The sequence below is a fragment of the Cryptotermes secundus genome, unplaced genomic scaffold (assembly GCF_002891405.2).
Source record: "Cryptotermes secundus unplaced genomic scaffold, Csec_1.0 scaffold343, whole genome shotgun sequence".
Classification (NCBI taxonomy): Eukaryota; Metazoa; Arthropoda; class Insecta; order Blattodea; family Kalotermitidae; genus Cryptotermes; species Cryptotermes secundus.
The window spans coordinates 1,030,329-1,056,882 of NW_019729214.1; the positions used below are offsets into that span (position 1 = coordinate 1,030,329).

Here is a 26,554-nt window from a genome sequence, read left to right on the forward strand (position 1 = left end):
AGTTTGTCTTCCATGTTGGCTGTATAGTGTGGACAGTTCTGATGATAGCTCCGATTCATCTGGTGGTGACAAGGAAGAACAGGCATGTGGATATGATATCAATCTGGACATTGCCGGTGTTGCCCCTTTAGAATAGACCCGTGTAATATGTAAATAAACTCTTCATGTATATAACAGTGAAAGTGTATAATAGTGTATAGTGCATAAAAGTCTGCCATTCAGCACTTACAACTTAACATCGGATGTGTGAACATCAACGAGACTAAACCACCATCACTATGCAACACAATGAGGTAAGAAGTTATTTCCTTTTGAGAGCGCATGTACTGCATTCCCCGCCACTACCAATACTTCTCCTACCTGTCACCTCTAAGTACTAGCACTTTATCTGAAAAAGAAGCAGCCATTGCTTCTGTACCGAAATCTGATTATGGTTTTATTTTCTGAATGTGAGCTGTAATAATATGCCCCTCAGATATTAATTTTGTGTGACACTCTTGTTGCTATGACTTAAAATATGAGGGGCAGTCAAAAACTTCCTGGAATGGTGGTATAACACTCTAATGGTAGGACATACGGCAACGCTTACCTAATCACCTTCAAAGTAGGACTCTTGCGCACACACACACTTGCTCTGTCGATCCTGCCATTGTTGGAATCAGCGGTGGAAAGCTTCTTTTGGAATCTTCTGGAGCTCAGCTGTCGCATTCATTTTGATGTCCTCCATGGTTGCGAAATGTGTCCCCATGAGGACCATTTTCAGATTAGGGAACAGCCAAAAGTCACTCAGAGCGAGATCCGGAGAGTACAATGGTTGAGTGATGACAGGAATGTTTTTCTTGGTGAGGAATCGCTGCACAACAAGTGATGTGTGGCTCGGTGCGTTATTGTGATGCAGAAACCACTGTCCCTGACACATGTCGCGCTGCTTCCTGTGAACCGCATCGCGCAACCTCTGCAAAACTTGCGCATAGAAATGGCCAGTAACAGTCTGTCCAGGCAGTACGAACTCATGGTGCACCAAACCGTCAATGTCAAAGAATGCAATGAGCATCACTTTGTCTTTGGATCTGACAAGGCGTGATATTTTGGCCGGGAAGACGACGCTGTGTTCCACTCTGATGACTGCATCTTCGTCTCTGGGTCGTAGGTGAACACCAATGACAATCTTTTTGAGAAACGTCGGGTTCTGCATGCTGTTGTCAAACAGATCGCCAGCGACCACCATGCAACATTCCATCTGATCTGTGGTCAGCTGCCTTGGAACAAACTTCACACTGACGCGTCTCATCTTGAAATCATCGGACAAAATGGCATGAATAGATCTGTGAGAAATACCTACTTCTTGCTCCAACTCCACGAGGGTCATTCTTCGATCACATCGAATCAGCTGTCACATTTTTCCAATCATTTCTTCGGTTCTGGATGTCAAAGGTCTCCTGCTGTGCTGGTCATCCTCTAACGTCTCCTGCCCATTCTTAAACCGGGAAAACCAGTTCTAAACTGCGGATTTCTTTAGTGCACTAGCACCGTAAAATTTCTGCAGGGCCAACTGTGTCTCTGAAGCAGATCTTCCCAATTTGCACATGAACTTGATGTTTGCACACTGTTCAAACTGCTATATTGCGCCAAATGACCAACACTCACGTCTAATTCAAACAGAACAGTAACAACACTGCACACTGAAACCTGTCCAGACCTGTTGCTTGCGAGCAGACATGCTGAGCTCCCCACCACAACAGTGTGTGCTCTATCTTATCGCTCATTCTCCATCTGCAGGGGAATTCCGGGAACTTTTTGACTGCCCTACGTATATCAAATTACAACAGGGGTATGTCACATTAAATACCACGTGCCCTCAAGCAATATATTTTTGGTATAAAGGAAACTGAAAAATAATGAAAACATATTTGTTGTTAAACCTTTTTCCTTATGCAGAAGAATGTAGCAAATTCAAGTTGGGCCTACCATGCTAATTTACTAAAATGTGTACAGATGGCATCTAAATTGATTGGTCTAACAGTATGCAGGTATGGTGAATTTTGGTAACATAATAAAGGACCTAGCATAGATTATCTAACTGTTAAATGAAATATTACATTATTTTGGTTAATTCATCAGAGCCATGTTGTTTTAATCGTCTGTCCATCCAAACAGATTACACTATGACCAAGTGAATATTTGTAAATGATTTATTTCATGTTTCAATTTACGTGGGGCAATCCAAAAGTTTCCGAAATTTGAATTTTGCGTGGGAATGGTTATGAGTACATCGAAATACCGCTAGGTGTCTCCTCACACATCCTTCTTGAATCAGTGTGGCAAGCGGTGTCAAGTTGAGAGGTTGGGTTTATTGTTGGTGAACGTATTTCCATCGTTGTGTTTCCGTGAGTTTGCGGTTTTGCGATTGATGACCTGAGAGAGCAGCGTGTCTGTATAAAGTTTTGTTTCAAACTTGGGAAAACCGCTGCAGAAACGCACCAAATGTTGAAGCAAGCTTTTGGTGAAAACAGTTTATGCCAGACACAAACTTACAACTGGTATAAGCATTTTCAAAATGACCAAACATTGACTGATGATGACGATTGTTCGGGACGGCCGTCAACGGGCAAAACACCAGAAAATTTCGTGAAAGTTACAGATCTGATTCTGCAAGATCGTAGACTGACCATCCAAGACCTCTGTAACACCTTGGGACTAAGTTATGGTACATGTCAACGAATTTTGTCAGAGGAACTGAACATGAGGATTGCGGCGAAGTTTGTGCCACGACTGCTGCAAAATGAACAGAAGCAGCATCGCTTGGAAGTCTGCAGGGAACTTCAGCAACAGCTTCAAGAGGATCCAAACTTTCTTTCGAAGGTTGTCACTGGTGACGAAAGTTGGGTTTATAGCTACGACCCTGAAAGCAAGCAGCAATTGTCGCAATGGAAGAGCCCTTCTTCACCTCGGCCAAAAAAAGCTCGACAAGTCAAGAGCAACATTAAGTCCATGTTGATCTGTTTTTTGATATTGATGGGATTTTTCATAAGGAGTTCGTTCCTCCTGGTCAGACAGTCAATAAAGAGTCCTATCGCGATGTTCTAAGGCATTTGAGGGAGAACATGAGGAGAAAATGTCCAGAGAAATGGCACACGAACGACTGGGTACTCCACCATGACAACGCACAACCACATACGGCTTACATTGTGCAGGAATTTTTGGCTAAAAACAAGATGGCAGTTGTTCCCCACCCACCATACTCACCAGACTTAGCTCCATGCGACTTCTTTCTCTTCCCCAAGATGAAAATCAACTTGAAGGGGCGAAGATTTGATACAGTTCAGGAAATTCAAGCGGAAACGCAGATGGTACTAAACACCCTAACAAAGAAAGACTTCCAGGATGCATTTGAAAAGTGGCAGAAACGCTGGGATCGGTGTATGCGCTCCCAAGGGGACTACTTTGAAGGTGATGGTGCAGAATAAGATCTAGGTAAGATGTAATAGTTTTTATTAATATATTTCGGGAACTTTTGGATTGCACCACGTATATACCAGAATGCTCTGCTTCACTTACCCACATACATACAGATGGCCATTGTTTTCTCCTATGACTCTCCATATTTCATCCATGTTCTTCTGCAGCAAGTGGGTCACATAGACCTTATGGGCTTGATCTCTTGAAAATGCTACATGCATCTGAAAAGAGATTTAAATGTCTCATATTTTTTGTTATATTCAACACTCTTTAAATATCAGGTATTTACTATATAATTCTGAATTACACCTTCATATAAGTTATTCGGCTCAAATAAGCCATAATTAAAATTTGGTGAAACGGTAAGAAATAGAAAGAAACAGAGGAACAATAATGGTCTCAAGGCACCTAGCCAACAAAATACATTGGGATTCCCATTTACTATTCCTCAGTTTAAAGGTGCCCATTTAACACTGAATTTTAGTCATTCCAAGTCACTATCTCAGTGCTAAATTTCTTGCTTTGGTATTAAAATCTACTGCTTCCCAAAGAAACTTTAAAAGCAGGTGTACAATACATAAATAGTAGAAAGATAAAAGTTTTAAGGTTTTATTGAAATGCAGCTGATGGAATTTATATAGATTTGTGCATCTCAAGCAGGCTGTGTTGAGGATATGAAAAGAGAAGTTTAATAGTAACCTATCAGAAGTCATTAAAGAGGAGAGAAGTATAGATACTCGTATATGGGATTTCAGTGCTCACATGGGAAATGACAGAGTAGGATAATGGGATGCATGGTGAGGGTAATAGAAATAAGGAAGAAAGAAATGGATGTATTATAGGTACCAGATGGTTTCAAAATTAAGCAAGCAACAAAAGAACCAATATAATTTGGATGGGAAAAGCAGCACAAGAGCTTATACAATTATTACAAATGATTTTAAAACGTTCTTAAAAGACATTAAAGTGATGCCAGGGATTAATTTCAAATGTGACCACAGACCTTTGCTATGAAATTGTAAAACATTAAACTAATTTAAGACATTCGCAAGGACATCACCAAAGATTAAAAATTCAAATTATAAAACACAGAAATTAAGGATTTCAAAATAAGATAAAGGGAAAATTTTAGAAATATATAATTTAACAGCTGGAGAAGTACAGGACTGAGGAAAACAACATAAAGGGATAGGTACATCTTGGGAAATGACAACTATGGAAGTGTTAAAGACAAATGAGGCATGAAGAGAACATAAATGAAAAGAGCAGCATGAAAGATGATCAGATCTGCTAAAATGTCATGGAAAAATTCACAGATGATACAGAAGAAAGTTGTAATACAGACAAGAAATTAATCTGTACAGTAAAAGGTATGGTAAAGTTATCCCTGTAACAGGCCATGAAGGCCCATAGGGTTGCAAGACTTCGAGGCTCCCACAGTTTCTAGACAGTCGGCTAGCAGATGGCAGTATGGTTGTCAGCCTTATGAGCCTGCTGCTCTTTACCTCCCAGGAAGATTCCTGGTACTCACTTCTCTTAGAGGCTGAGTTGATCCTAGGGCCACAGTATGGCTGGAGTATAACACATGCAGTCACAGGAGTAAGACACAACACAAAGCACAATGCACATGAAAGTAGGAAGAATACTCTGACAGAAGAAGATAGGTGTGACCCGCATACTGAAATACGACATAAGGATGACAAATCCTGAACAGTTTTAACATTTTTAATATTTAAAATTTAGCAATATATATGACGAATATATATTTTAGTTATTTTAGTATAAAGACAACAGGGCATGCAATGCAGTAGTTCGACGTACATTGAAAAGCACCTGAAGATGGCACTTTAGTGCTGAAACATGTAGTGCAAGAGAGAAGAGTAAGGTGAATACTGTAAGACGGTCAGAATAAATCATGGCTGGAAGGATTAGGACAATTGAAAAATTCATCTTATCAGGGCTCAAACCTGCACCTTCCAGCTTGTAGCATAGTGCCTCAACCAACTAAGCTACCACATGCATAAAAAGAAATAAAAAAGATGGAAGAAATAAGAAAAATTATAGATGACTCCGGCCAAGTAATGCAGAAAGAAAAGAGAAAGAGAGACCTGGAAATGCTTGGTTGCTAGATGACCCATATAAAATGGAAATTTCTGAGGAGGAGGAGGAGGAGGAAGTGGAGAGGAAGACAGGATTAACTTCAGCACTGGTCAAGCTTTGGTAACCATCTGTTGGTTTTGGTGTGTGACAAAACAGCTTCTTATTGAAATGGCAGTGTTCAACATTACAACTACAACTCTTCCTGTATTTTACATACATGGCAGAAGTATGATTTGCTTTAAAAATCTCACAGTAATTATGACACTCAATAAAGTTATATTTCCAGTTGACTCTGGGTGAAGGAATGGATAAGGGGTTCCAGATTTAGCTTCTCTCTTACAGTCCACCCAGTACTTCACCAAAGTACCCATAATGTCCATACACAAATTGTTTAAACCACTAAGCATTATATTACAGTAGATACTATACAAGCCTTCACGGCCTGTTACAGGGACAGCTTTACCTTTACTACTACTGGATAATGTTTTCAGAGTACCTAGTTCATAGTTTACTGGAAGATTACTGTGATTTTCCTCAGTCTCTCCATGCAAATTCATAACTCAAAATGAACCTGGTTATTTCTTTCCAAATTCCCCTATATTTTCAGTTCCTTATCATTCTCATATGTCATACAAGTTTATAAATGCTTCAGCTGATACAGCAACTTTAAACACAGGATATACACTCTGTTGTATTGTTGATAACAATGATACAGACAACATCAGTGACAAAGAATCCTTCTTTCTAACATATACAGTTTTCATACCTTTAAAGGATTTTCAGGCATAAGTTACCTGAATTTACTATCAATCCCCTGCATCAAAAAGAAAATTAATTTTTAATGTGTCAAAATTTGTGAAAAAGTTGAATATCAAAATAGAGCTTCCTATGGTGTGATGTTACACTTCATGTATGTTTAATTTTGAATCTGTATGAAGTAACTTAAGTGATCTAATGCTTCCAGCTGCACTATGACCCTAGGGTCAACTCAGCCTCTAACACAAATGAGTACCAGGAATATTCTTGGAATGTTCTTGGGGGTAAAGGGCAGCCGGCGCGTAGGGCTGACAACCTTGCCACCATCCAAGAGCCAACTGTCTAGAAAATGTGGGAAACTCAACATCTCACAACCCTATGGGCCTCCATGGCCTGTTACAGGGATACCTTTACTTCTTACTTACTTTTTTTATAAAGTAACTTACCGTAAGGACATCCTTTTTGACATATTCATTGAGCTCTTCTTCATAAATGAAGTCTTCGGCCTTCCTACGGCAGCCAAAATACAAAATTGTGTCTCCAATAACTTTACCTATGATTCAAACAAGAGCTCAGTTTTATGCCAGTTACACTTATGATATAACACATCTTCTATATTATGATAAGTTACCCATCTCCTCTGGCCTTTGTGTATATGATGCTGTAAGACTAGTGTCACAGTGTTACGAGATAACTTTACATCATGCCTGAAATAAACACCTTAACCAAACAAAACATTCCTTCCCTTATATTTTACAACTCTTTCACAATATTCTTTTCCACTTCTGAGAAACATAGTTTCCAAATGTTTGTAAAAAGTTTAGAGATTAATACCCCTACTTGGTTGCAGGGAAGGACAATATTTAGACAAAATAAAATGTTAATTCTTTTCTTGTATCAGTATTTAAAAATTTAATATCTTAAATATTAATGATACAAATTATCTTGATTTCTGGGTCATTTTTCTAAAACATCACATTAGTTCGCACTGCAACTAAAACATAAGATGTGCTCATATGGAAAAGAAAATACAACCAAGAACAAACTCTGTTTAAAAACTTCAGTAACTTAAATCTTCACTGATAAGGATGAACACAAAAACAAGCAAGACTCTTTATAGGTTGCAGCCCTAACTACCTTTCACCCATTCATACTCTAGCTTCCAGTGTTCTTTGGAAAACAGATCTCTGTTCCCTGACAAGAAATTGTCCGCATCACCAGCACAATATAAATACATACACAAGAGGCTTTTAACATAAATAGTTACCTTCCTCTTTCAATTGATTTCGTTCCTGAATGAAACCACGGAAGGGAGCCAGGCCTGTTCCTGGACCAATCATAATAATGGGAGTCTGTGCCCTTGTTGGTAATCTGTAAAAGTAAATCATTCATGATAATATGAATTTGCAATTTGCATCATAAAATTAATTTATGTAAATGGAAAATGTAATGACAATGAAACTACAGGAAATTAGATCTTCTAAATATGTCAAATGGCTCATCATATCACTTGCAGACTTCTTAGAATTAAAAATGTGGATGTACAAGACTGTGAAATATGGTTTGATATTCACAGACAGTACTATTAATCATCACAAAGATGTTCCTTGCTACTGCCAAGCAACTGACTAAATGATCCATGTCAGTGCAAGGTATACTGACACTGGGTATTTATTTTACATTATTAATTGGACAAACAAAGTCAAAACATTAACTGCTATGCATAAAATAATGTGCTGTGTTATGTGGAAGTCAGAAGTGCAGCCAGAGGAAAACAACTTCTATTTAACAATATAAAGATCAGTTTTATGGATAACTAACTCCATGGAGTTGAGCCCTTCTTGTGAAGCCACCAGCTGCACAACTACTCAAGAATTTTCCCAAAATTTTATGGAACTTGAGGGCTCATTACCATGTTCAGAAGAGCCCTCCACTGGCCCCCATCTTGAGCCACATCAATCCAGACCATACCACCCTATCATACCTCTCTAAGATCAATCTTACTATTATCTTCCCACCTATTTCTGTGTTTTCCTAGTAGACTCTTTCCTTCTGGCCTTCCCACCAAAATCCCATATGCATTCATCTTCTTCCCCATGCATGCAACAAGCCCTGCCCATCTCATCCTCCTTGACTTGATCATTCTGATTGTACTGGGCAAAGACTACAAGTTATGAAGCTCATCATTTATACACAAGAGATGAAAAATGAAACTTCACAAATATTATGCAAACTTCTAATTCTTGAATACCATGGAAATCAAAAAAGAAAGAATTAGTGCTCTTAGCTTTAACTGAAAGGTTTGTAACTAGTATTATCATTAAGTCTGGTGTCAATATGTATTATGCCACCCTATCAGTTCAGCCCATCCTACTAAGAAAATTCTAATTATTTGTACAAAAGCTTAAGGCCTGACTCTTGTGTCTAAATAGGTCAGCAGTATACTGGTAAGCTCAGTCAACTTCAAACAAAATGTGACTACTTTCTATACCTAAACTGGGACCTTCGGATGTAAATTGGTGCAGTGACGGGCAATCCTCCTTCTGATGGCATCTTGGTTGCAAGCCAGCTTGTAGCAACTCCTTTGTTTGTTCGACCTGTTGGAGTCTCATATTGAACCAAGAGGGCTGTAATATGCACAGTTGTAGGATACACCTGTAAAAATTTTACATGACTGGCATAACTGAAAAGATAATTACGTTGCTGTAACATCATACAAACTACAGTTCTGAAATAAAGACATTTTTAAACTTAACTTCTGTGAGAGCTATAATGACCTGCAAACTACCTTAGGTGAATTTTTAGATTATGATCTTGTGGGTTATGACACCACATTTGTCTTGGAGAGGGTTACCATTTCAGATGAACCTCCTATCTCCATCTTGTAACCTGATGATGAAGAGAGGCAGGAGGGTCCTCCAAAATACTGATAAGCATCTACAGATCAACATGGCATCATAACCTGAAAAACCACAATCTAAATTTTCCATCACAATAAAACCCACAAATCATATACCTTGGGTGAAGATGAAATGGAATAGTAGCGAGCCTGTAGTCTGGGTAGTAGTTCACACAAATGATCCAGTGCAGGTTTGCATGACTTGAGATCCTCAAGAATGTGCACAATATTCCTGTTGTCCTGAATAATCCACTGGTTATACAACTCCTTACCCTCAGGAGTTGTGCTAGCCATGGAACGGAGTTTCTCTTGTTCCTGAAAAGAATGAGTTAAGGTTGAAGTTTAATAATAAAAAAGATCAAATTAAGCAACTCATATTAAAGATACTGCAATTTACAGAAAGTTCTTTTAAGAAAATGGACAATTCTAGCTTTCCTGCACTGTAAATAACATCCTTCAGAAGTCCTTCAACCTTCACAATACCAACCACAGACCCTGTTCTGTACATCCTAACAATCAACCTACCTTCAAAAATGGTGAAACTGCAAATGCTCCACTCAATACATGCCTGGCATTACATTACCACCAGCTTCATAAATATGACATCACTGTTTTCAGTCCACACTCAGCCCAACACCAACTTCGCTTCCTTTCAATATTCTCCACATCTTCCTATCAGCATTTAATATGAAGAGTTTTTTCTCTTGGGATAAAACACTGTGCAAAGGAACAAGTCACCTCTTGTTGGCTGTTTTCATGTTGGTTTCTTGCTTGGTTTTTTCTTTGACACTGAAGATGGAGGCAACTTGTTCCTCCAGGCTGACTCTCAGCGGACTACAGTGTCATATTCCAAAAGACAGAACTCTTCATACATGGCTGTGAGAACCTCAAGTCCTAAATGCTTGACCGGTGAAAGCTGAGAGTTTGCTGTAGTAATTTGTAAAGTGTGGTGATTAGCAATGGCACTATAATTACTTATAGTTAAGAGTTGTGTGCTAAAGTGATCAATACATCCAATCCAAATGCCATCTATAGTCATACCTTCTCATGACTGTATCATGACCATTAACTGGCATTAACTCAAGCGGTTAGTCGCTGGCTTCCCACTGTGGGAGCCCGGGTTCGATCCCGGGTCTGGTCAAGTGGGATTTGTGGTGGACAAAGTGGCGCTGGGGTGAGTTTTCTCTAAGTACTTCGGTTTCCCCTGCTAATCTTTATTCCACCAAATTCTCCATCATCATAATCACCCAGGGCAGGCTACAATAGGCCAATCACTGGCTGCCATGCCAAGTGGACCCAGTTGGACTCCACCCCCCACTAAATGAATTAAAAAAACTGGTAGTAATCTAAACATGTAATGTAACCGATTAATTATACCTGCTCTAAGAATTATGACACTGATCGTGGTTTTAGTCACAGTGTCTGAAAATGTTGTTACTGTGATGAAGTTTTGAGTAATGTGATATGTTATTAATTGGGAGTGAGGGGAGGCTTCATATCCCTTTGGGTGGTATTTAAGCTTGCACTGACCCCTTGGGCAAGGCATACCAAATGATTCCAGCATGTATTCTTTCCAAGATTGTAACAACTCTTTCGACAAATGATTTACTGTTAAAGAATTTGAACTGAATCTTATGTTTCTTCTTCTGTGTCATTAAGAACATCACACAGTAAGTTTCCTACTATACTTGCATACTATGTCAATACTGAACTTGGTTTCTCAGGCTTTCTTTCCTTCTTCTGAGTTCAGAGTACTAATTGAGGTTTCAAAATAACACTGACCTCTGCAACAGGTATCAGTTTTCAGTTTCTTTTTTGAAAGAAAAGCTCTGCTACTATTTTCTTACAAGGAGAACTAGTGTGAATAAAATATCACTGTGCTTCAATCAATATTTCCTGAAGTTCTTGACCATTATTGCTTACTTGTTAAAGCTGCTTAATGGTACCAAATTGACTATTTCACAATAATAAGTTATTGATAGGGCAGGGGCCTCCGTAGTCTAGGGGTAACGTTCCCACCTCATGACTCAAGGTACGCGGATTCAAACCCGGCGGAGGTCATGGAATTTTTAAGGGCGGAAAAATTCAGGGAACAAGTCCCGTGTCATAGATTTACAGTACGTAAAAGATCCTCGTGTCTCTAGGAGACCTCTGAGCAAAATTAGGCAAAGTTTCCCACCCAAGTAGTTTCCAATTCCTCTGGTAGATCGGGAAGCATTGGGTACCACTGCCAGAGAGGGCCGACCTCACTGGCAGAATGGGGCTGATAGTGAGCACCAGTACTGGAAGGGCATGGCGACTGGTAGAATAATTAAAGGGGGACGCACAATAGATAATTAACTGGTCGCAGTGCATGGGGAGACCCACCCCCTCCATCATAATAACAACAACAACAATAATAATAATAATAATAATAATAAATATTGATAGGGCAATGAAGACTTATATGCAACTTTACTATCGTCAACTTCATTCAAATCTCTGTCCACAACATATACATTTCATACTGAGCATACCATATTAGTTTAGTATTGACAGTTGCATTCTGATTCACTATGCCTAGCCATATTTCCATATTTTAAGAAACTCAAGTTAATTTTAATTCAGGATCAGTAGCATCAGAGGTAGAACTATTAGAAACTATTATGATTACGAAATCAATACACTTAAGAGGCTGAACATCAAAATTAGGTGGTTAGCAATTTTGCTTTCCAGGCTCAAACTCTGGCTCGGAGACAAGCTATCCTCACAGTTCTTCTGTGATTTCCTTTAGTTCTTCCAGGTAAATGCAAAGATATGTTAAAACAGGCTGCAATTACTTATTTTGACATCTTTTTCAGTTCTTCATCAATAATCATTCTGCCACTTGATGCTGTTGCAGAAGTATCATTAAGTAAACCAAGAATCACTCAATCACATTTATGTGATTACTGACTTTTATTTTTTAATTGGACATTAAGTTAAGGCACTAATAAACACTACACAACAGAAAACTAGCATTGCTCATATGGGTCTCAATGTATGCAATGCTGTGAGAATGAATAAAGCTATGTAACTTCACTGCAAGTCGGCTGTCTACATAATGGTGGCATCCATACCTCAGGATCCTTAGTGTATTCAATAAGTTCTTTAAGGATGTGTGTGCGTGGGTTACAGGTTATGTCCAGGTAGTGTGTCAGTGCTGTACGATATGAACATGGGCATGGGAATGGGTGCTTCTTGCTTGATTCCTCTGAAACAATAAAAGTAAAATACATTACATCATCCCTCTCATGGGTTTCACCTCTTCATGGTGGAGGGCCTAGTGCCCAATGACCCAGGTGACCACACCATGGAAATCTAGCATGACTACTTTCCTGGGTGGTAAGAGGAGATGAGGAAGCTAGGAGTAACCTGCAACGGAAGAATGTACGTACACAGTCCTGAAGAAGCATTGGTAGAACATAACATCAGCTACTACATTCATGTTATTTTCTCTGTGGAGTGATGCTATGAATACACTTCCACTCTACTGGGACTTTATCAGTCAGAAAGTTCCCTGTGGATAAAATGTTTCATATTCACTTGTTTTTTTTTTATAAACTTTGCACTGGTAAATACTTAAATATTCAGTTACTCAATTTCATTGTAAATACTAAGCATACACTGCAGAGTGTAAATATTACAAGAAAGAAGATGTGTATTACAATAATGAAGAATTCAATAAAAACAATCAAATGCTACTATTTCACCTGGATACAAGTGCCATATTTCACTTATCGCATTCCTTCAAATAAGTACCATATTTACCTGCATATTTCATCCCATTCCTCAAAAGGAGCAGAAGTGTTATTTTCCACAAATTGTGAATATGTATGTTCATTTGAACAGGTGACTGTTATCTTATAAAATGAGAGCCCATCAAAATCCAAAATAAGATAAAATATTTACTAATATAATTAAACATGGAAATTAATTTTAGGAACTTGTACACGCCGAATTAATCATTACTACTGAAGAAAGACCATTATTCTACAAAAGGACTGATTTGATAAATGCACACAAATAAGGTCATTTCAGAATAATATCCTACTAGCTGTGTGGATCAAGAGATGGATGTGTGTGTGGTCTAGCACTACAATACACAAATAAAGGCACCAGTCTTAATGATGAACATAATGGTCCTCTAGTGTTACGGGAAATTTCAATGGCAAAAAGGTAGTTGTCTCCATAGCCAGGTAACTTGCTCTGTTCTTACTCTACAGACTATGAGAATGACAGGAAATAGAAAGTAAAAAATCTGAACGATGGTATTACGGATGCTTTCCAGAATGGTTGTTACTACATGTCGGAAAGACTAAGAAAGCATGTAAGCTATTGCATAGCCCTATGCAAAATTCAATGGAAATTTTTGGACTACACTGCAGTTTTTGTCAACCAGATGGTTGTGGCTATCTGTTAATAACAAAGTATCATAAAAGTAAGCAACAGAAAACACATTTATGGTATTTTAAGCAAGGAAGGCAGTTATGTTTGTTATGAAAATTTGTTCTCATAGAATTGTTGCAGATTTATATATACCAGATTAAAAAGACAGAGAAACATCATTCTATGGAATTTGCTTTTGCTTTGTGAAATGCTAACTTAGCTATCTATCATAAGCACGTCTTCATACCATCTGTGTTGGTGAGAATGATCACTGTGTCCAAGTCCACATTAAGCAACTCTCCCAGTTTATTCACCAACTCTTCACTGTTGACAGGGTACACAGCAAGATGATCACCTGAAAATAAAACAAGCATATTTGACCCCTTTTTTTTTAATTGCTAGTGGGGTGGTACTAAGTCCCTTGTACTGCGGCCACTTCTGGCCTATTGTACCACCCCAAGATGATAGGTGAGGGTGATTGTGGAGCAACTGGTGGAATGAAGATTGGCAGGAGAAACTGAAGTACTTGGAGAAAACCTGCCCCAGCGCCACTTTGTCCACCACAAATCCCACTTGACCAGACCCAGGATCGAACCCGGGCTGCCGCGGTGAGAAGCTAGCAACTAACCACTTGAGCTATGGCGCGGCCTTTATTTCACCCCTTATTCATACATATACCATATGGTTACACTCAAGGAACCCAATTTTCTAAACTCAGTTACACAAGAATTTATATAAAGTATCACATAAGTGTATTTTATTATTCATCATGTGAATCAGCACTTCTTTTTATGGAGATATTTCTTATAGAGCAACTCTAGTAGAGTTCTGCTGTATTTTTCAATTGTTACTACTACTGAAATATTTGCATTACCAGTGTCATATCTCATCTTGGAGCCCTCAATGTCAAACTCAATATGCATGCAGGATCGTTCACCGCTCTTGTGCAATTCTCGGTTTACCTTGATCGTTGCAAGGAATGGATTTTTTGCATCAAATGGCCTAGAAAAAAAATGACAGCATAAGCTGTACAGTGAATTACTCACATTCATTGTTATAGTTCACTTTCCTCTGTCATAAGACCTTTATAATAAATCAGTGTGAAACATATATTCTCTTCTGTTGGCATCTGGGGATGACAGATGAAGCTGCTTTGCTTTATTATGTATTCTTTTGCAGTATTATTTTGAACCACAAGAGAGTGAAAATGTACATTCTTATAAAACAGACCTAATTTATACATCTGGAAACAAAATAATATTTAAAAACATAAGAAAGGGTATAATTTGAATAAGTATTTGTTTTAGGGGGGATAAGGGGATAACCAAAGATAATCCCTGAACAAAAATAGAAGAACCACATGTCTCTTGATTTATGAACTTCAGTAAATTTCCTGGAACAGTTTCATAATAAAATACAGGGCTTTCTGGCGGTATGTTGTACCAAAACCTTTTCTCAATAAAACAAAAATAATAAAATGTCTTACTGAATACTTGCAACAATAATGTATCTAAAATGAAGAAACTACGACTGCAAGATGTAGCCATTCTTCTGACTTTCAAATGAGAAATTCAGCATTGCCAATTCTGATGTTGTATAGGTTTAATTTTTGTCAAAAAGATTTCAAAATATCTGTTCCTTGCTTCATGTACCTGAGTACCAGCATCTCATTTTCCTAAAAGACATATTATCAATATAAAAAATTAAAATACATTCTGAAGCATGTAATTCTTCATTTAAATTGTTTTCTTCAAAAGAAAATGTGACAAACCAGAAGGTTCCATTTTTAATTTGCTGCAGTGGGTACCCCTAATGGAGGGAAAAAGTACTAAGAAGAACTTAAATTCCTTGAAATTCTTCTGCTTATCTGCAGAAAACAACAGAACATAATTATGAAAGGCAGGAAACTTCCATTGTTTTACAGATTTTCTGCTAATACAAATTTCCATCCCATAAAGATAGATATATTTAAGTTTTGAGAAGTAACCAAATTTCATGTAACCTTCAACATTTAAACCTAGTGAGAATTTCAAAGATCAAGATGGTCTTACACAAGGCTAAAACTGTATAAATGCAATACCTACGCCCTCTGGTTTCGTAGTGAGTGCAGACGTGCAACTTCACCAGTGTATATACGATCACTACCAACATCAGGATTCTCTGTAAGTCTGTACTGCCTCACACTCACATCCTCGCCTGTAGCTTCAATACCATAGAATTCACAAACTGCTGGCCAGAATCTGTCTTTCCATGTGATGAAATCATCTTCAATACTGTAACATGATAAACAATAAAGTTAGGACTGACACAATCAATATTTTTATTAAATTAATTATTCACCATTAGTCTATTTCTCATCTTCTTCCTCACAATGTTTAATCCCTTTAGATGTATTCCAAGGTTACACAAACTGCTAAGACCAGCTCATCGATCATTCTTTACATAGGCTATTTAAACTGTAAGTTAATATCTTAATATAAAAATATTATGCACAGACCAATTCATCAGTTCATTAGTGTATCTTGAGGTAATTTCAAGCAATTACTTTACTTAAAAGATTTAAAGCTGTGGTGATACAAGGCAGAAATGTAAAAAATAAGGAGCTGAAAAACGTATCAGCACTATGGAAGAATGTTACAAGGACAACTAGTTGATTTATAAATTACTTAAGAAAATTAGGAAATAAAGTTATGAATTGAAAGAGAAAGGCACATAAGGGCTTGGAAAACAATGTTATGAAAAAAAAAATTGTAAACTTCCCTGGTTTTCACTTTCAATTAGTGGATTACACACAAATATCCTGGATAGTTTTGAATATAATTCCAAATTATCTCTGAATCTGAGTGGGTACTTTGCTAGTGTTGCTAACTGCATGCATAGTATACAGTTCTTTGGAATCTTTTAGTGACTGTTCGTAGTGAATTCCCCATCCCTTCCCTTGCATTTTAATACAAAAATATCATTGAATTTCTGTCATAAACTGAAAATAATATTGTTAATTATTTGAAGCTTATGTGTCCCTATCGCTTGTCATCCAAGAATCACAGTAATAGGCCAACATAAAGGAAACTACCTTTGTAATAAATCACAAACAGTATCTCTGAAGCTTGTGTCTGGAAACTGCTGTTGCTATGTAAACAAAGGTAACCATTTAAGCCTCTGCCATCATGGTAACAAGGATATGTACTGTGGTATACGGACCCATTGCTAGGCAACAACCACAGAACAAACAACAAGACAGTGGTCGTTGCTAAACAGCGGCCAGCGTGCAACAGCGGAAGTAATGTTGGAAGTGGTGTTTTCTGTGTGATTTGCTCCAAGACTATATCACTCAGTTGACCAAACTCAGTTCAGTTACACCCGTGTGGAGGCAGGGTCAAATACCTTCACCGTGACCTTGTGAGTCATAGGAGGTGACGAAAAGGGAAGTCTCAAATCCGAGACAGTAAAATATGGTTGCAAGTCCCTAGGGACTCAGACCCGAGAAAGGGTGCACTGGCAAGGGCCAGCAGCATGTACAAATGACAGACCCGTCCTCTCGTCAGAGAGGGCACCCCACAAAAAACAAGACTGTAACTGTCAAACAGTAATAAATATCTGTTCATGAGCCCCAGATGGGGCTTGACACCAAGACTTACTGACTGACTGACCGACTGACCGTCTCTGACAGTTCAGTTAATGCAATGCAGTGGAGCAAGTTGGTTGGTGAGTGAGTGAGTGAGTGAGTTAGTCAGAGTGTTGCTGTCAGAACCTGGTAGCTGAGGCATGAGGATAGTTCAGGAACCCAGAATAAATGGAACATCTGCTGTTGGAAGCCATTACCAGACAACTGGTGAAGACAGAATAGACTGAAAAGACTTAGCACATGCTGTAGTGAACTACTGAGTGTGTGAATTAGCAATAGCACTACTGTTACTTGTAGTTACATTCTGTAAGAGTTTGGTAAATCCAATTACTGATCCAAACCACACCTACAGTCACTCTATCACATGACAATATTTTAGGCAGAGTTGGTGTAAAGTGATACTGGAAGCACATAGGGTCAGAAGTGGAGTCATGTTATCTTAAGGAACTGAAAGGTAAAAACTGTAAGATTCCATATTCAGAATTTTGTGAAATATAAGTAACTTTTAAAACTATTTCTACAGCCATATGCAGAGCAAGTTGAACAATGATCATTGTCACTACAAAGTACTCTTAAGATTGCAATATATTAACTCACTGATGTATGCAGTTGCTTAACTGAAGACTTACTTTGCATCATCATCTCCCAAACCAAGTTCAAAAACTCGTGTTGCACCAAGCTCAGCCAGTCGCTTGTCTACATATTTTGCCACTTCATTGTAATGCTCATAAGTCTTGTTTCCAAGTCCAAATACCTGGAATTACAGACTAGCATACTAATTGTACAGTTGAGTTTGTTCATAAAATTCATTTAACTTTTAAAATTGGCATCAAAAAGGTGAATGAGTAAGACAAAAATGTATTATCAGTATTTTACCATTCAACTATGAACACATATTATAAACAGTACAAAATCACAAGCATGATAGTGAAGGTGCACCTCATTAAAGGTATATAATGAGTTGGGCAAATCTGACATTTGTTCCTTATCAAAGTAACCATATGTTTCAAGTACAAGCAGCTCTACAATTAATCTAGAAAAAATTATCTTATCTTCAGTCACAGTTATCCAGTTGTACTGAGCAAGTTTTAATGGTAGAAAAAGTTTCTAAACAATGCTCTTCGGTCGCACTTCCTCAGAAGTGTTATCAGAACCTCTGTTAAGAGTCAACATTAATTAACAAACTATATGAAATGTATCAAGGGCACATGGTAGCATAGTTGGTTGAGGCACTATGCTACAAGCCAGAGGGTTGTGGGATCGAATCCCGATGAGGTCACTAAATTCTTTTCATCTGACCTAATCCTTCCAGCCGCACTATGGCCCTGGGGTCGACTCAGCCTCTGACAGAAATGAGTACCAGTAATATTCTTGGAATAAGGCTGACAACCTTGCCACCATCTATGAGCCGACTGTCTAGAAAATGTGGGAACCTCAACATCTCACACTCCTATGGGCCCTCATGGCCTGTTACAGGGATAGCTTTACTTTTTATGAACTGTATCTGTATTGGCCACTGGAAATGATTTTGAGAGTGCACATATAGGGCCTATACATGGAAACACATGTACATTCAGTAGCATTTTGAGACGATATAGTTCAGAACCCTGAGTGAAATTTGCATCCCGTTTACATTGTTTCCTTGCATTAATATCATTATGTACTGCAAACTATTTTACATTCCTTCACAAAACAAGACAGCCGTTTGCAGATATGTTCTCTTGTAACAGAACCTCAAAATTCAACATAGTCTATATCAAAACCTGTCATCTGGCCCTCATATTGTGTCAGTTCAATCCAGTTAATATTTTGCCAGTACACTTTAAAGAGACATATTTGATATCATCCTTCTATCTCCATCTCATTTCTTCCAAGTGACAACATTTTACATGGTTTCCAACTGAAAAAGAAAATTGTATATGTTTCTCTATTCCCCATTGAACTGTATCTCCAACTTACTCTAAGTTCCTTGATTTAACTGCTTTGAACCAGCCAGGAAGAGTGTTGGTCATATATTTCCTTATTGCCCACTTAATTCGTCCCCTTTAAGGTCTGAATATTTCCCCCAAAACTTCCTGTTCAGCATCTGAAACCCATGCCAGATCATGTTCCCAAAATCAATCCAAATTAAGTAAAAAAACCGTAACCTTCAGTGTTTTTGAAAGGACAGGGACATTACCAGTTCTTCTACTGAAAAATACCAAGCACTTTCTGAATTTAAATTTGGAACACTTTTAAATTGTTTGTTAATTACTTACATTTTATAACTTTGTGGTAGTTTTCATTTCACAATTTTTCATATATTACTTCTCTACATTTGTTTCAAGGCCAACTTCTTTACCTGCTTCAGAAATAGTTTCATTGATATGTATGTTATTGTGTACTTCATTAAATATTCCAATAGCCAGCAGTTTCAAAGTATTTGCTTATTTACATAATCCTGATGGCACAGAACTCAACAACATCACTACAAATGAACCATTTTCAGTATAGCCAGCCTCAGTCAAAGGCTGAATCTGGACCTCTGAACAAGTAGGAACATTGATCACTAAGCCATGATATTCAGTTTATGCTTCAACCTTTTTCATTCTAATTTGCCATAAGCCTTAAATACATACAGCATAATTAAGACCAGTGAAATCTGTGTCACTATTCTGAAGCCATTCATAGAACTCCATAGCATTGTCAGTGGGATCTCCTTCACCATACGTAGCTAAGCAAAATACAGCTAGAGAATTGGGTATGTCCTTCAGGTTTGTTAGCTCTTCCTGCAAGGAAAAAAGTACAAGTTGAATCTATGTGACTTCTCTACAAAAATACAAAGGTCACCAATATACTAATGCTCCTACTGAGTCCTTTCAGTAGTATAGTATGCAAAGTAAATAAATATGATAAAAAAGATTGAAATGAGGATCATTAGTGTGAAACTCCATAAAAACAGAATGGTAGTATAATTTATTTAAATAAAAATAAAAATAACTGTATTAAATTCTCCTTACACATTATAAACAAACAGTGGGGAATGTGATGCAACATAATTGTAACAGCACATCATTTAGGAGAAAAGGTTACAAGTTTCAAGAACACAGTTGATGTCATGCACTTAAAATTAAAGTGCTTGAAGCTAAGAACAGTAATATTTATTCAGAACAAGGAATATTAATGAAGGCAGAAATTAAATTTACATCCAAAGATACTTCTCTTTTCATCTTATTGCTCTCTTTCTGCCAAACAGCAAAAAATATAATCTACTGTAATTATACTGATAAGGTCTTCATAAAACCACACATTTAAAAGAACAGTCCTTGGTAAGCATGTTTTATTTTGTCCCTAACAGTACTGACAAGTTTAATGGAACTAACTGTACAATAGCAATCACTCCATTAATGAAACTGTTAACATAGCTAACTTAGAGTAATGTGAAAGAAAATTACTAGGATCATAAGAAAACTAAGGAAACCCATGAACATCATCATGCATGTATTTTTGTACATAACTGAAGTATGGCTGCTAATGTCCAATATTCTGTAAACTCACTTCACATCTTGCCATAAATACAAAGGAACTTAAAATAAATCCACATAGAAACTGGAAAACATATAGCAGTACTGTGCATGTAAATTCTAAGTTTTATTGTCCGCATTCAAGCATATCTTATTTCATGTCACTTCATGTTATGAATGACTATAAAGGAACTTCTTTATAAAGCTAACTGCATACATGTGGTACTGCCACAAATGATATGTGAGGGAATGAAATTAATTGGTCGGTATAGTTAGCTTGTGGACTAAAGCCACAGAGTTAGTTAGTTAGTTACATTTATTTCACATTAAACTGAACACACTGTGAACTTGCAGTAATGTACATCACTGCAACACAGAAAGTCACATACTTCAGATCTGCTTACTAAAACTTGGAATTCGGCTTATCATTTTATAAAGGATTTCATTCAAACACTGTTTTGCCTGTGGCTTCAAGAACTGAATTCCATAGATCACAGTCTAGTGAGGCCTTACTTTACTGTAGATGCACAAGAGAAAGCTGTGTGTGCGCACACATACACACACATATATCCGTATCCTTTCCTGTTATTTGACTGTCTTTTGTATTGCACATATTTAATTTGTTTCTTATTATGACGGAAGGGTTTCTTAATGAATTTTCTTTAAATTATGTGTCAGCAAAGATTACGTAGCATCAAATTAAAGTTATAAGAATAACTATGTGGGCAAGTAAGAAGGAATGGGGAAGAAGAGTGATCCTTATATTAAAATATTATTTTAACATTTGCCTAATTGTTTGCTTCTTTGCTTAATTATACAAAAAACAGCAAAGTATGCAATAGAACTCGGGACAGCCAGGCCCAGACAAAATTAAAAACAGATACTGCCTACTTATAAAGAAAAAAGTGATAACTCATGCTACAGTGTTGCATATTTTGGTATATTATGAATTTAACATAATTAACTAAACGCAAATATAATTACTTTTTGTGAGCATATACTTAGGCCACTCTTCACTAAAAAAACAAAGACTCTAAAACTGGGCAACTTGTAGTCAGAGTGGAAGTAACCTATTTCTGAAAACAAGTGAACAGTTTGTCATTCTACATACCATGTCACATTCCTCAGGATCAGCCACCATGCCTTTGAGATGATAGCGAATACCCTCTTTGGCAAGTCTTCCAGCAAATTCTTCACCAGTACCAGTCTGGCTTCCATAGAATACAACCAAACTCCTTCCAGAACTTTTCAGCTTCTTGATGAATGAGTTGTCTGTGGACTGAGTTCCAAGATTTGTTGGTCTGCAATTAATGGTCATTTTGGAAAGAGAAGTTATCAGAACATGGTCTCCTGGGTTATGACACCATGTGTTTTCATAAGTAATTACTAACATTTTGGAGGAACCTACTGCCTCCAACTTCAAGGTAAAAGTATTGGTAACCACCTACAAAACCACACAGTATCATAACCCAGAAGATCACAATTTCCATATAATGCTTTTTTAGTAATTCATGTGCACCCAGTTTAAGGGGTAAATGTTGCATGTGCTCAGTAACTGAATGGAAATACTAATTATCAAAACAGATGTGAATATTGCTAGCATGAGAAGTTGACAAAGGAGTGTGTTTTGAGATCTGAAACCAGAAAGAAACAGAAATATTCAGATCCATTTCAAATACTGCACTTATTACCTTATAATTTACAGTATGATTCAAATTGTGTACATTCTTTGCAGTTATGAGTTTTAGTTAATGTCCCAGCTGGTGGATAAATATTTCAAACTTGCATGTAATTGCACAGAGAAGCACAGTGAAAGTTTAAACATGTTTTTAATATACACAGTAAGACCTCACTAATTCAGACTAACTGGGAGAGAACCCTTGTCCAAATCAGTGACAGTCCAAATTATGGAAGTGCTACTGAAAACATGTTCATGGAAATTATAAAATGGATTTCACACATCTTTTTAGCAATAGAACTTCATTTTCAAACTTAGATTGCATATCATAAAATAAATTTGTAGTAAAATGTAAAAATGTAAGTTTTGACATCAGTCTTAAAAATATTTTAGGTAGTGGCAATGTGATCATTAAGGTCATAATGCACAAAAAAAAAACAGTTGTCCAAAATTATCACAAATTCAGAATTAGTGACATTTCACTGTATTTTACAGACTGACCATCTACCTTGCTTCATGAATCCTGTTATCACCTTTTTCAAAATCTGGATATTCATAGTTTCAAGTTTTTCTCAGTCTCACCAAATTCTAGCACCTCACTTTGTTAGTGAAAAAAGGGTACAATACTACATCACTTAGCGTTACAGTAACCATGCAGACATTGCACATTTATCAAAACCGCATTAATGAGACTGAAATAAATAACTAAGTAATCAGTGCAACAAGACACTTAAACATAATATTAAATTACTTCCGAAATAATACTAATAAGAAATTTAACAGCCACTAATATACACATCTTTAAAACCTCACAGAAAATTAGAGGACACAACAGAAACAGTGGTTCTGTGGTGTATACAGTGTAATAATCTGAACTTACTGAATAGAATATGACTTTGTGGCTGAAGGTTCTTCCGGCTGCCGTCTATTCTTAAGTAGCCACCAACCCCCAAGACCCAGCAATGAAAGTAACAGCACGACATCCAGAACCCCAAACATTTGCTCCTCTATCAGGTGTTCTGCTCCCACCTCAGGTTCTACTTCCATTTTGTTCCTGGAACAAAAGCCACAGCAATGTTCACTAATTCATACATATACACATAAAATGTGGAACTCCACAAAGTGATAACATATTTTTCTCTTTAAGTTACAAGACACTGTACAGTCTGTCACATCTATCAGGTTCTATTGTTAAAATCATTTATTTCTCTCTCTCTCTACACAATACAATTGTAGGGAAACTGTGTGAAATTACGGTAACAGAGTGCTGATAGGGTACTGCATGCACTGGTTGCAGGTAGTACTAACTGTCAACTGCCACTGCTTTCATTAAAAATGTTTATTTGGAAGAACTTGGCAAAACTTATATCTTGCAAAGAATTCTATCTTCTGGGATATAATGCCACGTAGTCCCTTGAAAGTCAACTGACATTTCATTTCATTTCATTTTTTTTTCATTTTTATTATCATTCAACAATCCACACATACAGGTATTACAACCACTTGGATAGGGAAATTGTCAGTTTTACATCTAATTGTCGTGCATATCTTTACAGTATACACTGTACCACCCTAAAATAGGGGGTTTGTCATCTGAATAATATTATCTAGATCTAGTTACCATTAATTTCATTGCCTTTACACAAATACAACAAATTAATCAGCTACATATTACATTTACACACTTGATGAATCAAAAGACATAAATTCATCTATAGAATAAAAGGAATGTTTCAGCAAAAAAGATTTTAATTCCTTTTTAAATGAGTTAAAATTTTCCCTTTGTTTTATTTGATTGGGGACCTTATTATACGAACTAATTCCCATATTTATCACACTCCTCTGAAAAAGAGCTGTATTACAGTGTTGTACATGAAAATTTAATTTTCTTTGTGTGTTATAATTATGAATGTCTGACTTTATTGCCATAAAAGCCTTGTATTTTTTGATAAACCACGTCACCTCCAATATATACAGCGAAGGCAACGTTAAAACATTGTAATCTTTAAAAATTTGTCTACATGACGTGCGACTACTAATACCACTAATCACTCAAAGAACCCGCTTTTACAATTTAAGAATGCTTTTACTTTCCCCATTCCCACCCCACAATAAGATACCATTTCTCATACGTGACACAAAATTCGAAAAATAAATAATTTTTATCATATATGGACTCACTATTTCTTTTAATATTTTCACTATATAAATTACTTTGCATAGGTTTGCTTTTAGAAACTGAGCATGAGCACACCATTTTAGGGTTTCTGTCATGTGAATTCCAAGAAATCTCAGTTCTGACTGATATATTATTTCTGTATTATTAAAAACTATTTGTGGTCTTAACAGATCTCTCCGCTATTTTGAATGAAATGACATGGCAAATGTCTTTTTAGTATTTATTACAAGGTTATTTTTTTGAAACCTTATTTATTTCATAACATTCATTATTTTATATTGAAGGTCAAGTTCATCTTTTCCAGTAATTAACAAACTGGTATCATCTGCATATAAAACCAGCTTTGCTCCTTGAACATTTTCTGTAAGATCATTAATGTATAGTAAAAATAAAAGTGGTCCCAACACTGATCCCTGTGGTACACCATACTTCACTTTCCTATATGATGAATTATAACTGGCTTTGACACTGCCGTCAGTGTTTTTTATTTCTACATATTGGATTCTGTTTGACAGGTAAGACCTGAACCACATATTTGGCACGCCTCTTATCCCATATGAGTCTAGTTTCTCTAAAAGTATATCATGGTCTATTACGTCATAAGCCTTTGATAAATAAAAAAAATAATCCTATGGCACATAGGCCGTTATCTAAGGCCTTCTGTATACTGTCAATAAAAGACTGACTTGCTGTGTCAGTTGATTTATTCTGTCTGAAGCCATTTTGGGCCTCTGTTAATATATTATTTTGAATTAAAAACGGCATTAGCCTATTATACATCAGTTTCTCTAATATTTTGGAAAATGCCGATAAAATGGATATCGGTCTATAGTTCTTAATATCATGATATTCACCTTTTTATGCAGAGGTATCACTTTAGCTAATTTTAATCTTTCTGGGAAGGTGCCTGAGCTCAGAGAGGCATTGAAAATATGAGCCAGTGGTCTTTTTACATAATTTATACATTTTTTAACAAGATATTCTGGTATCTTGTCATATCCTGCAGATAATTTACCTTTTAGACTATTTGTTACACACTCTATTTCACATTCAGTGACTGGATGGGAAAATATGGTATTAGGGCAGCAGTTTATCCTTTGTTTCTGCCACTGTGTGTTTTTGTTATTATTGTTGTTCTGATTTAAAAGGTCATCAACTATTTCAACAAAGAAATTATTTAACATATCTGCCATACTTTGCGGATCTGATATAATTTTTGTACCGCTAAACAGCTGGATTTTCTTATCACCCTTACATGACTTACCAACTTCATTTTCAACTTTCATTTTTTCAAATGCCACATAGCTTTCATTTTATTTTGAGACCTTGAAACATACTTATCATTTGCTATTTTTTTTTTGCTTCTTTCATAACACTCTTATAATTTTTTTTATATCTGGTGATATATTCCAGCATGTCCCTAGACAGATTATGCTGGTTTTTAAAACCAATTAAGAGTCTCATCCTTTTACCAGAATTTCTTATGCCTTGGGTAATCCATTTGTTTTTCCTTGTCATTTTCATATAAACAGTCTTTTTTGGAAATGCTATATTATAATAATAAAGGATCGTGTCCATAAAATCATTAAAACTAGCACTTGCATCTGAGTTTGAAAAACTCTCCTGCCATAGCTCCCTCTCCAATAAATAATTAAACTCCTGGATACCCTCTTTAGTAAACTGTCTTTTTCTGCTCATTTTAGGACCCCTCTCTCGTCTATTTACATTAATCTTTAGTTTTTGTGCCAAGTGGTCCGAATAACCCAAGTTCATAGAAACATATCACCTCCATCTTCAGCTTATTCAACCCCGAAAATGGAGGCTTGCTGGCTTGCACCTGCTTTCAAGCTGCTATCTTGCTCAGCTTACTGATACACCACTGTGAGAACCTCAAATCCTACCTCATATCTTGCATTTTTTAGTAACAGATGTTATGATTGGACTGTCG

General features: G+C 36.8%; 1 protein-coding gene across 2 annotated transcripts in view; it reads right to left on the bottom strand.

Moving 5' to 3' along the window:
• The window catches only part of LOC111865436 (NADPH--cytochrome P450 reductase), a 106,593-nt gene that overhangs the window by 4,172 nt on the left and 75,867 nt on the right, over positions 1–26,554 (bottom strand). For both annotated transcript variants that reach the window (XM_023853473.2, XM_023853474.2), the window contains exons 2-14: positions 23,308–23,481; positions 21,861–22,050; positions 19,865–20,014; positions 17,876–18,000; positions 15,706–15,894; positions 14,496–14,623; positions 13,869–13,976; positions 12,313–12,446; positions 9,332–9,529; positions 8,807–8,970; positions 7,583–7,686; positions 6,762–6,868; positions 3,559–3,680 (exon numbers count right to left, since the gene is read on the bottom strand). In XM_023853473.2, coding sequence (XP_023709241.1) covers positions 3,559–3,680; positions 6,762–6,868; positions 7,583–7,686; positions 8,807–8,970; positions 9,332–9,529; positions 12,313–12,446; positions 13,869–13,976; positions 14,496–14,623; positions 15,706–15,894; positions 17,876–18,000; positions 19,865–20,014; positions 21,861–22,050; positions 23,308–23,474 — 1,886 coding nt within the window. In that variant the 5' untranslated portion in view covers positions 23,475–23,481. The remainder of the gene's footprint in view (positions 1–3,558; positions 3,681–6,761; positions 6,869–7,582; positions 7,687–8,806; positions 8,971–9,331; positions 9,530–12,312; positions 12,447–13,868; positions 13,977–14,495; positions 14,624–15,705; positions 15,895–17,875; positions 18,001–19,864; positions 20,015–21,860; positions 22,051–23,307; positions 23,482–26,554) is intronic.